The sequence below is a fragment of the Leptodactylus fuscus genome, unplaced genomic scaffold (genome assembly GCF_031893055.1).
Source record: "Leptodactylus fuscus isolate aLepFus1 unplaced genomic scaffold, aLepFus1.hap2 HAP2_SCAFFOLD_143, whole genome shotgun sequence".
NCBI lineage: Eukaryota > Metazoa > Chordata > Amphibia > Anura > Leptodactylidae > Leptodactylus > Leptodactylus fuscus.
The window spans coordinates 120,691-133,887 of NW_027440165.1; the positions used below are offsets into that span (position 1 = coordinate 120,691).

General features: G+C 49.1%; 1 protein-coding gene across 1 annotated transcript in view; it reads left to right on the forward strand.

The window, feature by feature from the left end:
• The window catches only part of LOC142187219 (SCO-spondin-like), a 120,558-nt gene that overhangs the window by 38,670 nt on the left and 68,691 nt on the right, over positions 1-13,197 (forward strand). The window contains exons 39-62 of the mRNA XM_075261474.1: positions 285-444; positions 520-574; positions 1,192-1,290; positions 1,512-1,730; positions 3,489-3,616; positions 3,973-4,114; positions 4,188-4,343; positions 6,024-6,216; positions 6,301-6,409; positions 6,695-6,752; positions 6,946-7,066; positions 7,187-7,400; positions 7,548-7,689; positions 8,129-8,365; positions 8,700-9,308; positions 9,360-9,767; positions 10,185-10,343; positions 10,430-10,600; positions 11,143-11,307; positions 11,524-11,703; positions 11,810-11,932; positions 12,108-12,237; positions 12,396-12,521; positions 12,616-12,707. Of these exons, the coding sequence (XP_075117575.1) occupies positions 285-444; positions 520-574; positions 1,192-1,290; positions 1,512-1,730; positions 3,489-3,616; positions 3,973-4,114; positions 4,188-4,343; positions 6,024-6,216; positions 6,301-6,409; positions 6,695-6,752; positions 6,946-7,066; positions 7,187-7,400; positions 7,548-7,689; positions 8,129-8,365; positions 8,700-9,308; positions 9,360-9,767; positions 10,185-10,343; positions 10,430-10,600; positions 11,143-11,307; positions 11,524-11,703; positions 11,810-11,932; positions 12,108-12,237; positions 12,396-12,521; positions 12,616-12,707 (4,196 nt within the window). The remainder of the gene's footprint in view (positions 1-284; positions 445-519; positions 575-1,191; positions 1,291-1,511; positions 1,731-3,488; positions 3,617-3,972; positions 4,115-4,187; positions 4,344-6,023; positions 6,217-6,300; positions 6,410-6,694; positions 6,753-6,945; positions 7,067-7,186; positions 7,401-7,547; positions 7,690-8,128; positions 8,366-8,699; positions 9,309-9,359; positions 9,768-10,184; positions 10,344-10,429; positions 10,601-11,142; positions 11,308-11,523; positions 11,704-11,809; positions 11,933-12,107; positions 12,238-12,395; positions 12,522-12,615; positions 12,708-13,197) is intronic.

Consider the following 13,197-nt stretch of genomic DNA (forward strand, 5'->3'; position numbering starts at 1 on the left):
TCCACTATGATAGATCTGTCATCTCAGTCTTATCCTACCTCTCATAAAACCTCCATATTCTTGGCCTGGGGTCTCTGGATACCTTGCACCACATTACACCAGTCTCCAGATCTGTAGATGTTCTCCTGGTCTTCTCTGAGTTAGTGAAACCTCCTTTACAGGCAGCCACCTGACACAGGGGACACCGTAATCTCCATTACTAGTAACCTGTCCTGTATACTGCATGGCCCTGGTGGTCAGTGTCCACAAGTTCTCCTCTGGTCTCATCCTCTCTTGGTCCTCAGGTGTCAGACTCCTCCATGCGAGGCTTGTGCTTATCATGGGAAGACGCACAGCATCGGAGAGCGCTGGAAATCTGGGGAGTGCCAAGTGTGCCAGTGTCTGCCCAATCTCACCGTCCAGTGCTCCCACTTCTGCCAGTTCACCAACCAGGGCTGCCCTGAGGTGAGTCTCATGACCTGAGTGGCCGAGGACCCTTCATAGGTCAGGACAGTCCTCACATCTTTCCATCTTCTCCAGGGGCAGCTTCTGGTCCAGGGATCCGGGGACACTTGTTGCTTCTGCTCTGAGTCAGGTCAGTCTATGATGTCACTATTTTATCGGGTTCTTTCTACCACATATTTATTTCCCTGGTTTCTGTAGGGTCTCAAAGTATTGGATCCCAGACACCACGGACCTCGTTGGACATGTACATGATCTCTGTGGAGTCTCGCACCTCACGTGTATCTGAAGGTGTTAGATCTGAGGATCAAGATGCCTCCAACTCATCTATCCAAACTACCCAGTACCCCCATAGATCCCATCGGTCCCCTGAGCAGCCATATCCCCCATTGTATACATCATCTCAGGTCTAATGATACTCCTACACTTATACACCTCATAGTATCCATCAATCTCCATGGGACATGTCATCCCTACTATACCCATCACCCCATAGTACATGTCATCCCCATAGTATCATCGCCCCATAGTACCCATCATCCCATAGTACCCATCATCCCATAGTACCCATCATCCCATAGTAGCCATCACTCCATAGTACCCATCACTCCCATACTACACGTCTTCCCCATAGTAGCCACCACCCCAGGTCTAGGAGTCCTCTTGGTCACGGCTCGCCTTCCTGTGTGAGATCTCCTGATCCTTCCACATTATCACAGGGTCACATCCCAGATTCTTTTGTCTCCTCAGCACCTAATGTCACTGAATCCACCACCCTGAGTCCTACGTCTCTGCCCGGCGGTGCGACCCTCCTGGCCCTCGTAAGCTACCCCGCACCTGCAGTCGGAGGTAAGTAGAACTGCCCCATGTCATCCGTTATATTATGGTCTCTCCATTTTGGATCCTTTGCACGTTTTGCTTTTCCCATCTGATGCATGATATTGGGCAGATGGCCTGGGATTTGGTACATGGACTACTAAGACCCCTCTGTACCTGACCACCTCACATGTCTGACCAGGGCTCTAGAGGGCAGTATGATAATAAGGTCTGACTCCTCCCACTCTTTGCAGGTGAATGTTACACGCCCCTGAAGATCTCACATCTGCCCCCCAGTAGCTTCACTGCCTCATCACAACTGGTGGAGCACCCAGCGTATGCGGCCCAGCTCAACCAGATCTCTCCAGCGGTGGAGCTTCAGGGATGGAGTCCCCAGGAGGACGATTACCCCCACCCTCCGGCCAGAGCTCCGCACCTTCAGATCGACCTGAACAGGCTCTGGAACCTTACAGGTGTGTGACCTACTCCCGACCCCCAGGATTCTGTATGGACATTGGTTGATGTAAGATCCATCCCTGGAATGATATACAGCGCCTTGTAAAAGTCTTCACACCCCTGAACTTTGTCACATTTTGTCACAACCACCAACTTAAATGTATTTTCTTGAGATTTTCTGAGACAACACAAAGTATCAGATAATTGTGAAGTGGAAGAGAAATGATAGAAGGTTATCACATTGTAATCCAATAAACACCTGACATGTGTGACGTGCAAAAGTCTTCAGCCCCCTATAGCAATACTTTGTAGAGTCGCCTTTGGCTACAATTCCAGCGTGATGCAGATCTGTATAGGCCGAGACAAAGATGAACTTCCAGGGATGTCCTATAGAAGAGTCCTCTTCAAAAAGACAGATCCCAACGCACTTGTGTTTCGGAGTTAACCCCTTCTTCAAGTGAACAGCGCTATCCACTATTGGAATTTGGAAGACTAAGGTAGTCCCAACCTATACAGAATGGATGGAGCGTCTGTCATCAGTAATTTTAATGGGATTTGGGTCTGGACTTTGGGCCATTCTAACCCCGGAATATTCTGTGATCTAAACCATTCCCTGGGGCTCGGGCTGGAGGTTTCAGGTCACCTTTTCCTACATGTTTGCGGGGTCCCCCTATATGTCTTGTGGCCATAACCTGCAGACGCCCCTTCTTATGTCTTCCTATGACAATGGTTTCCTTCTTGCCGCTTCTTGCCGCTCTTCCATATAGATGGTCAGATTTGTGGGGTGCGCAGTGACCTCTAGTTGTCCTGTGGACAGATTCTCCTGTATCTGAGGATTTCTGCGACTTCTCCGCACTGACCATGGGCCTCTTCTCTGACCAGCGCTCTCCTTGTCAGTCATCTGTTTAGGTGGGCGGTCATGTCTTGGTACTTTCTCCATGTTTGGATGATGGATTGTACAGGGCTCCTTGGGAGATGTTCTTATATTCTGACCCTGCTTTACATTTCTCCATAATGCTATCTCTGAGCTGTCTGGTGAGTTCCTTGGTCTTCATGATGCTGTTTGTTCACTAGTGTTCTCTAACAAACCACTGAGGCCTTCACAGAACAGGTACATATATATATATATATATATATATATATATATATATATATACTGAGACGACATTACACACAGCCAGACTAATCTATTAACTCATTCAGTGACTACTAAAGGCAATTGTGTGCACTGGATTTTATTTAGGGTTATCAGAGTACAAGGGGCTGAAGACTTTTGCACGTCACACTTGTCAGATTTTTATTGGATTACAATGCCGATAATCTTGTATCATTTTCCTTCCGTTTCACAATCTTCTGCTACTTTGTGTTGGTCATCACTGAAAATCTCAATAAAATACATTTAAGTTTGAGGTTGTGACAAAATGCGACAAAGTTCAAGGGTGTGAAGACTTTTGCAAGCCACTGTATGAAGCTTGTATGTTCCTGTGGCTGTGGGGTGTGATGTTCTACGCTCTGCAGGGCTTCTTTAGTTGTACTATGTACCAGGTATTCTGGGTTTTTAGGGCAGTTTTTGGGGAGGGAGCTCTGGTGTTATTGGGTTTCATCTACAAAGCGTCTTTGATCCCAGCGGCAGGCGGCTCGTGTGACCTGTGACATGTTTGTTGGCTGTGCATTGCACATTTCCATGTGGTTGTATGATATGAGAGCTGGTCCAGGATGAAATCGGGCCCCGGATTATGTTGTCCTATTAGACTGTGACGTCTTGTCTATTGCAGGGATTGTGACACAAGGTGCCGGTTCCTCTGACTTCTACGTCACCAGATATGAAATACAGTTCAGCGTAGACCAGAAGATCTGGTACAACTACACGGAGATAAGGAGTAACGGCCAGCAGAAGACCAAGGTGTGTGTGATGGGCAAGGAAATTTGCTCCAACATGGCACTCCCCCAGTGCCCATCACCCTCAAAGTCTCCATGTCCCTCACAACACACGTCACCTCCAGTACCCAGCTCCTCCACTGCACCCATTACCCCTGTTTTTGGAATCAAGCATCCATGTACAACCCCTTTAACTATATAGAGCTGCCATATTGGTGATGACTAATTAGACATGTGTATGTCTAATATCAATAAGTGCAGAGGTTGGATGTAAGAAGGCACAACATGATGGAGAACCTACCCCAGTCTGAGCTATTGTCACTGCAGACACCATACAGGGGCTCATTCTCCCTCAGTGACTTCCATTCCTCCTCCATGTAGGTTTTCTCGGGTAACTTTGATGGCGCCACACCAGTTGCTACAAGCTTTGAAGCGATGATCCCCGCGCAGTACGTCCGTGTCCTCCCTCAGGACTATCATAATAGAATATTCATGCGAGTTGAACTCCTGGGCTGTGGAGAAGGTAAATCTAAGACTGGGCCTTGATGGGTCACGTGAGCCTTTAATATAACTGACCCCCTATTCTTCCAATACAGTGTCAGTTAGACCTACCGCACCCATGCACTCAGGTGACCATTGCCAGACGGGGCAGTTCCAGTGTCACAATGGTCGTTGTGTCCCTGCTGGATCTCACGGAGTTGTATGTAATGGAATCAATGACTGTGGAGACCAATCTGATGAAATTTATTGTGGTAACATCATTGTAACTTGAATCTCTGGGGAAGGGTAGGGTTGGTAAAGGATTGTCCTTGTGAATTGTTAACTTCAAACCCCTCAGCCCTCCTCCAGACTCTATTGTCTCCTCCAGACACCTTTGTCCCCTCCAGACTCCTTTGTCCTCCTTCAGACCCATATGTCCTGCTCTAGACTCTTGTGTTCCCTCCAGATTCCTCTGTCTCCTCCAGGCTCCTCCGTCTCCTCCAGGCTTCATTGTCTCCTCCAGGCTTCATTGTCTCCTCCAGATTCATCTGTCTCCTCCAGGCTCCTCTGTCTCCTCCATATTCCTCTGTTTTCTCCAGATTCCTCTGTCTCCTCCATATTCCTCCATCTCCTCCAGGCTTCATTGTCTCCTCCAGGCTTCATTGTGTCCTCCAGGCTTCATTGTCTCCTCCAGATTCATCTGTCTCCTCCAGGCTCCTCTGTCTCCTCCAGATTCCTCTGTCTCCCCCAGGCTTCACTGTCTCCTCCAGGCTCCTCTGTCTCCTCCAGGCTTCATTGTCTCCTCCAGATTCCTCTGTCTCCTCCAGGCTCCTCTGTCTCCTCTAGGCTCCACTGTCTCCTCCAGGCTCCTCTGTCTCCTCCAGGCTTCACTGTCTCCTCCATATTCCTCTGTCTCCTCCAGGCTTCATTGTCTCCTCCAGATTCCTCTGTCTCCTCCAGGCTTCATTGTCTCCTCCATATTCCTCTGTCTCCTCCAGGCTTCATTGTCTCCTCCAGATTCATCTGTCTCCTCCATATTCCTCTGTTTTCTCCAAATTCCTCTGTCTCCTCCATATTCCTCCATCTCCTCCAGGCTTCATTGTCTCCTCCAGGCTTCATTGTGTCCTCCAGGCTTCATTGTCTCCTCCAGATTCATCTGTCTCCTCCAGGCTCCTCTGTCTCCTCCAGATTCCTCTGTCTCCCCCAGGCTTCACTGTCTCCTCCAGGCTCCTCTGTCTCCTCCAGGCTTCATTGTCTCCTCCAGATTCCTCTGTCTCCTCCAGGCTTCACTGTCTCCTCCATATTCCTCTGTCTCCTCCAGGCTTCATTGTCTCCTCCAGGCTCCTCTGTCCCCTCCAGGATCCTCTATCTCCTCCAGATTCCTCTGTTTCCTCCAGATTCCTCTGTCTCCTCCAGGCTCCTCTGTCTCCTCCAGATTCCTCTGTTTACTCCAAATTCCTCTGTCTCCTCCAGATTCCTCTGTTTCCTCTAGGCTCCTCTGTCTCCTCCAGTCTTCATTGTCTCCTCCAGATTTCCTCTATCTACTCCAAGCTCCTCTGTCTCCTCCAGGCTCCTCTGTCCCCTCCAGATTCCTCTGTCTCCTCCAGGCTCCTCTGTCTCCTCCAGATTCCTCTGTTTCCTCCAGGCTCCTCTGTTTCCTCCAGGCTCCTCTGTCTCCTCCAGGCTCCTCTGTCTCCTCCAGATTCCTCAGTCTCCTCCAGGCTCCTCTGTCTCCTCTAGGCTCCTCTGTCTCCTCCAGGCTCCTCTGTCTCTCTGGGCCTCTCTGTCTCCTCCAGATTCCTCTGTTTTCTTTCATGTTTATTTACCATTAGAAAAGCATTGGACATTTTCTATTCTAGCAGCAGACCATGACTAATAATAGGTAATGATGCACCAATATAACTATTGGAGATGATAGACCCTTACCATCCTCTCCCACCCTGGCCATGCAGGCACTGCTCCATCCCCTCTGTCTCCAGCCAAGTGGGGCTGCCAACGCTCCCAATTTTACTGCAAAACCTCTGGGAACTGCATTGAGGTATCTCAGAGATGTGATGGCCACCTGGACTGTTCAGATGGGGCTGATGAGATTGGATGTGTCTCCTGGGCTCGCAGCACCACTAGCCCCACCAACACCGCATGGAGGTGAGAAGCGAAGGTCCAGGTCAATTGTTGGGTGGTAAATGGGATCTGACTTATGTTCTTACATTCTGCCTCATTATTCTTCAGTGGTAAAGATGAGGACAAGCTCAGTGTCAGCTCATCTGGAACAGACAGTCTTCCTTGGACCGGAATTCCCACCCCACCATCTGGACCTAGAATACCTGATACAACGCAGGTCAGTCATGACGTCATATGAGAGACTCCATGACTTTCTGCAGAGCTGCTCACATCACAGTTATGGATAGACCTTGGCTATCCCAGTGCTCCCAGTATAGACCTCCAAGTCAGCCAGGTCCAGTCTTTCCTAATCTTCGCCCATTGCTAGAATAGACCAGTCTGTGGATGTGAGAGATGATTCTAGTGTTACAGATTCTCCACCATCAAGGTCTCTCCTCATGAGAAGCTCATAGACGTCTCCGTGTGCCATGTCATGCTCTAATATCTGTATTGTATATTACAGGGACCATCAGGAACTGATCAGTCCAGGATTCCAGGAAGAGAGATATCGGCTCCACCCGGTAAATATCTAAATCATGTTCATCTACCAACAGATGAAGGGCAATGTGAGCAAGAAACTCAAATATCTCCACTGGGTTTGATGTAGTGTTTGACTATTTGTGAGGGTAGGACCGGAGGGCCCGGATATAAATAATGGAGGAAATTTCTCTGTTCTTCATATGTACCTACATTGAGCAATGTTGTCTTCTGCAGGGCCATGCGAGGGTCCCTTGGGTTTGGAAGATGGCCGCGTCCATTACAAGCAGTTGAGTGCATCCTCTTACCAGGAGAATAATCCACCAGATGCCGGACGTCTGAATATTGTGCCGAACATGTCAGTGCCTTGTTATATTCACATCATATGTGGTGGAGGAGAACTGGGGGCATTGCCGGGGCTCTAGAGACAGATGGAGATCACACTAAGGGACGATTATCTACACTTATATCTCCACAGCCTGAACATTGTCCCCGGGTGGCACCCTCTGGACTCAGACAAATATCCCTTCTTCCAAGTAGACTTCCTGCAGCCCACCTTCATCTCCGCTGTGGTCACTCAGGGCGGGCGGCAGTCTGGAGGATACGTCACCAAGTATCGTCTGATGTACAGCAATGACGGGATTGTATTTCACAACTACACCAGGAGAGGAGGCGACTCCCAGGATCCACAGGTAAGACCACCAGCCGTGGACCTCATCTGACTATTCATCTCACCCTGGAGCGGCTGCTCCGAGTCCTCAGTCTTCTCCTGCACCCTTGGATTATTCTAGTCTCAGACTTTAGTCTCCTCCTGTGTGTGTTCTCTTTTCTTGGAACAGATTTTTGACGCCAACACTGACAGTAACACCGCGGTGAGACGGGAGCTGACTGGTGTCTTGCTGACTCGCTTTCTTCGTGTTCTTCCTATGGAGTATCACAAGGCCATTTACCTGCGTAGCGAGATCATCGGATGCTCTTATGGTGAGTCTATGGAGAAGCTTACGACACTGGTCTTGGGCGTCATCTTTAATGGAGAGCAGGACAGAGGCAACAGCTGATAGTATACAGTAGGCTCCAATTTCCTTCAATTGACACATTGGCGACCAGTATTGGTCTAGTCCACCAGGGTACCAGCGGATCCTCTGTTGGGCCCATACTCAAACACAATAGTTGTCCAGCAGAAGGTTACTGGTCTATTTCTTAGGGGGTGTTATAGTATGTGCCCCCAGAATCATCCTCGCCCAAGGAACCTCAGCCCAACAATGCTGGCGGCCGAGAAATATGGTTCACAGCAGGTAATAGTCCATGTCCATTGGCCCATGCTCCCTCTGATGGCTCAAAGTCATTGCAGTGCATTGTGGGTCATTATACTGGGCATCTGTCATGTGTCTGTAGTCTTGACTATGCTCTTATCCTTTAGCAGAGCCCACAGGGCCCCCGGTCACGAGCCGCTCTGGCACAGTCACTTTTATCCTCCCTGGAGAGGCAAAGCCAACTCACTGCCGGCCGGGAGAGTTTGAGTGTCGCAGTGGCGAGTGCGTGAACGCCTCCATGACCCTGTGTAATGGGAAAGCTGACTGCCGGGACTTCTCTGATGAGGAAGGATGTGGTAAGATGTCATTGTTATGTCGGGTATCAGTAGAGAAGAAGACCCTAGGCCTCTGACATCCCTCTGACATGGGCCCAGAGTTCTTATCAGATAAAGGTTCCTGAGCACTTCATAGTATGGACCTAATGCTGAGAATGAATATAATGCGAGGGAGAGGAGCTACTGTTGTGATCTTATTGTCTGTCTCTTCATGCCAGGTGTTGTTCCCCTGGGGTTGGAGACGGCCGCTCCTGGTAAGTTCTGTCTTATTTTGGGCATAATGGCAGTTCTCCTGAGGACTCCTGGCCCCCGTTTCTTTAACCTTATTAGCCATTGGGTTGCACAAATAAAGAATAATCCCCCCCTTCCCCCACAATGTACTCATGTGTTGTCTTCCTCACAGAGTTACCCACCACGCCGATGGACCTTTCAGCATCTCCCAGCGGTGAGCACTCACCAGTCCCAGCATATATCGGAGAACCGGGAATATATTATCAATCCCAGCCAACTGGAAATCCAGGTATAATCAGTGCAAACCAAGAGCAGAAGACAACCCCAGCAGATACAGCTCAATCCGGCTTACAAGAAGAGCATCAAGTAAGTGGTAAACCTGGAACCCAAGTCCTAGAAAGACCTGAGCCTACACTGGAATCTGCCTCCAGGAGTCCACAGCCTTCCCTGGTGTCCCCTGGCTCCTTGGGACCTGTTGGAACGATTCCTCCACCTGCAGTGACTGCAAATACAGGGAGCAGCCGTCCAACAATGACTGCAGTTACATCAAGAAGAGGGGGTATCTCCGGAAGTCCTGCACTTCGCCCCAATGAATACCAAACCGGCATTCCTGGACTGGCCACTTCTCCTTCCGGTAAGGACACATGGTCATTGGGCATCAATGTAGATGACATTTCCTCAAAAAGTATAGAACCAGTGACAGGAATAAGACCATCTCTCACAAGAGCTCCCGGACCTAGTGAAGATATTTTATATCACACAACATCATCTGGTGGTGAGAGTGTCATATCTCCTACGCCTGGGGTAAGGACCAACCACCCAGGTCTATCAGTGGAGAGCTTGAGTCTTTCAGGGAAAACACCGGGTAGGTCTGGTGGCCCAGTGACCAAAGAACCATCAACAGACATAGACTCTAGACAAAGTTTTGGAGAAAGGTTGTCTACATCAAATCAAGCCTGGTCCTCTCCATATGATCAGTCAGGTCCAACAACATCCCCCTTATCACATCATGAAGTGGAAACCCCAAGCACCCTTACCCCTACACTGAGAACGGCTTCTAGAGGTGTTGGGGAGACTGGGCCGAGGCCCGATGTCTTTGTTGTACCAGATGGACATCATTCTAGCGTGAAACCTGGTTCTGGCACTGTGGTTATTTGGAAGGAGCCTGTCGAGGTTCCACCAGAAGGGGGCCCAGAGGAGGGGGGTCGTGAAGGACATCATGCCATTTATACTTATGAAGGTTTGTATAAAGTCCTGTTCTAGATTAACGGTCGGAAAGTTCTAGACTGTTTCACAGCTGTGCAAAGCTTTCAGGTAGATGTTCTGAAATGTCCTGTTCTGGTTGGCACTTTCTAAGCGTTCTGCTGACACACACCTTGGTCCACTTGTACTAAGGAGCTTGTTCTGTTCACACTTTGGACCAGCCGAGGGCAACTCTGAGGGGCGACTGAGAACTACCAGGAAGGCATGGATGTGACTGGAGTGTAAGACCTGATACAGCTCCAGATCAGATACATGAAGTAGTAGGAGGTCTAGTTATTGTAAGAAGATGTATCTCGTTGTATTTGCTCTGCGGCCCCCGATTGAGGCAGAGGAGGAGGTGTCTCCAGGGCCTGGCTCCATAGCTGCTGACCTGTCATGTTATTGTTTATTGTAGGAACCAGCAGCACTTTCCTGATGGACCTGACCACTGACACCCCGAGGACATCTTGTGGTTTGGGTCAGTTTGCTTGTTCCCTCTACGGCTGCATCAATGGATCCGAGGTGTGTGATGGACAGGACGACTGTGCCGATGGCTCTGATGAGCGCCTCTGTGGTGGGTGACCCTCCCTCCGTTCTCAGTGCTCTTCCTGGATTCCATAACGTACCTGATCTTCATCATGTCTGCTTGTTGTCTCGCAGGTACCTCATCCATGGTGTCTACCTTTACACCCTCGTGGTATGGTCCCAGCCCGGGCCCCAATGTGTGCTCCTCCAGACAATTCCAATGTGGTTCAGGAGAGTGCATCTCCATGGAGAGACGATGTGACCTCCAGAGGGACTGTGCAGATGGCTCTGATGAGGACGGATGTGGTAGGTGACCAAGTCTGATCTCCACTGGTCCAGCAAGTAGAGCAGGAGAACTGTCTATATGTAGAAATGTTCAATAGGACAAGACACCTGAGGAGGCAACACATCCTAGGAATAGTGTTCATGTACATAACGTAGTCATTGTTTGAGGATTATATATTCTATAGGGACAAGGCATCTGATAATGTGAGATCTGGATCATCCCTTTCTCTCTCCGAGTCTCTATGTCTGAGGATGAGCTTGGTCTGACAGTAGATGTTGACGTTTTGTTCCACCATACCACGGTTGAGAATCTTCATCCTTATAGGGATTGGTGGACATGGATGACTCAACATGTCACTTATATAATTTTTACACTATATGGAGACCCTCTAGACCCTGAGGAGAATCTAAGACTGTGCCAAGAAGAGTGGAGCTCTCCAAGACGCAGGTCATTCTGTGGGTCTTCTTTTAGGCCTCTCGGATCTCAGTTTGGACCAGACCTCTCTGTTGAACTAACTTCCATGGCCTAGGTCTTCTTATTAGGTCTTCTTCTGTTCTTACAGTGGATTGTATTCTGTCCCCGTGGACATCATGGAGTGACTGTAGTCGTTCCTGTGCACTTGGAGTGATGTTCCGCCGCAGAGATGTGATCAGGGAACGTCTGCCAGGAGGACATTGTGCTGGAACCCAGTTTGACAGTAAAAGTTGCTTTGTGAAGGCTTGTCCAGGTGAGGAAGATCATATTGTAGATAAGGAGCAAATGTAGATATAAGCGTAAGGAAGAGTGGCAGATTGTTCACCACTGGTGATGGGACGTGGATACTGTATACCCCATTACAGAGTTATATGTATATAGATATGATGAAAGTGAGCAGCTGAACATTAATACACACATGTGCGCATGATGAGATGGATCTACAGATGGTATGTTTATGCTCCCTCAGTGAACGGAGCCTGGTCCCATTGGGGAGAGTGGTCTATGTGTGACGCAGAATGTCAAGGAGGAACCCGCTCCAGAAGAAGGAAGTGTGAAGATCCTCCACCCAAAAATGGGGGCCTTCAGTGTTTTGGTGAGCCTGTGCAGACTGAGTCTTGTAATTTACAGCCTTGTGAAGACTCAGAAGGTAAGAAGACAGTCAGGAACATCTGTAGGTAGTGTTATCGATGGCTGGTATGGTTGTGTAGTCATGTGAGGTCATCCAGTGACATGACCCCACCTTGTGTTGGCAGATTGTGGACCTGAGATGATTTATCTTGGCCCTGGAGACTGTGAATCCCACCAGATGGAGCCGTGTCCCCTGACCTGTCGTGGCCTGAATAGTGAGACCCTGTGTAACAGTGACTGTATGGAAGGTGGGCACCAACCTCAACCTCATGGCAGTAGCAGCTGTCTGCCCAAATGTGGTCTGTGAGCCATGTTGTAGTGGCCTGGCAATGGCTGCTGACCACAGACCTTCCACCACTGATGTCTAGATAACAAGTGATGTATAATGTATCACACAAATCTTGCCACCATGTTATCTTACAGGTTGTCGCTGTCCCCCGGGGCGATTCCTCCAGGATGGTCAATGTGTGAACGTCAGTGAGTGTCGTTGTAGTATGGAGCACGTATCTCAGCTTCCAGGGGAGGTGTCCAGTCATGATGACTGCAGTGTGTGGTGAGGACCAGTGGGAGTAACTGCCCTAGCTTGACCATTATGGGGGTATTTACAAGCACTAAATGCCACGACTTGCGTCTGTCTGATTAACCCTTCATCCCACCTTATTATTTTTTCCATCCTGTATCTCTAACCTTGCTCATTATTCATCTCTCCAGCCATTGTCAGGATGGGAAGGTGACATGTGACAGCTCGGCCTGTGCTGTGGACTGCGGATGGTCCGCGTGGTCTCACTGGACTCCATGTGACCAGACATGTGGGAGCGGAGTACAGGAAAGATTCAGGTACAGTGCATGTGTCTGGGACCCTCTGATCATACTCCACATCCCATTATACAATGGAGTTGTCCAAGTCTTGGACTTGTTTCAATCCCTTCAGGTCTCCGACCAACCCACCCAGCTCTAATGGCGGTGATCCATGCCAAGGCGACACCCGGGAAGTGAGAGAGTGCTACACCCCCTGTGACAATGGTGAGGACATTATAAATGTGGTATTATACCTGAGCTTCTCCTGTATCTACCCCATGGCATGTTCCTTATCCTTACATTATACTGGTGAGTAGGATTGAGCGATCGGGAAAGATTGGATCCCGATCGTCGGACGAGCAAATTTCACGATCAGCTGGAAAATGATTGAAAATCTGATTTTAAAAACGGTCCTGAAATCTCAAGATCGGCTCAACCCTACTCCATAAACATAAAGTAACTGGGGTTGAGCGATCGGGAAAGATCAGATCCCGATTGGCGATCGAGCAAATTTCATGATCGGGATCGGCTGGAAAATGATCGAAAATCGGATTTTAAAAACGGTCCTGAAATCTCAAGATCGGCTCAACCCTACTGATGAGACCTACCTAGAGTGAAGGGGGATGGGACAACCCAAGTGGGGGAATCCAATTATTCCTATTTTTTGTCTATGTAACTATTGGGGTTTAGGCAGGGGTGGGCCTATGTAGCAGTA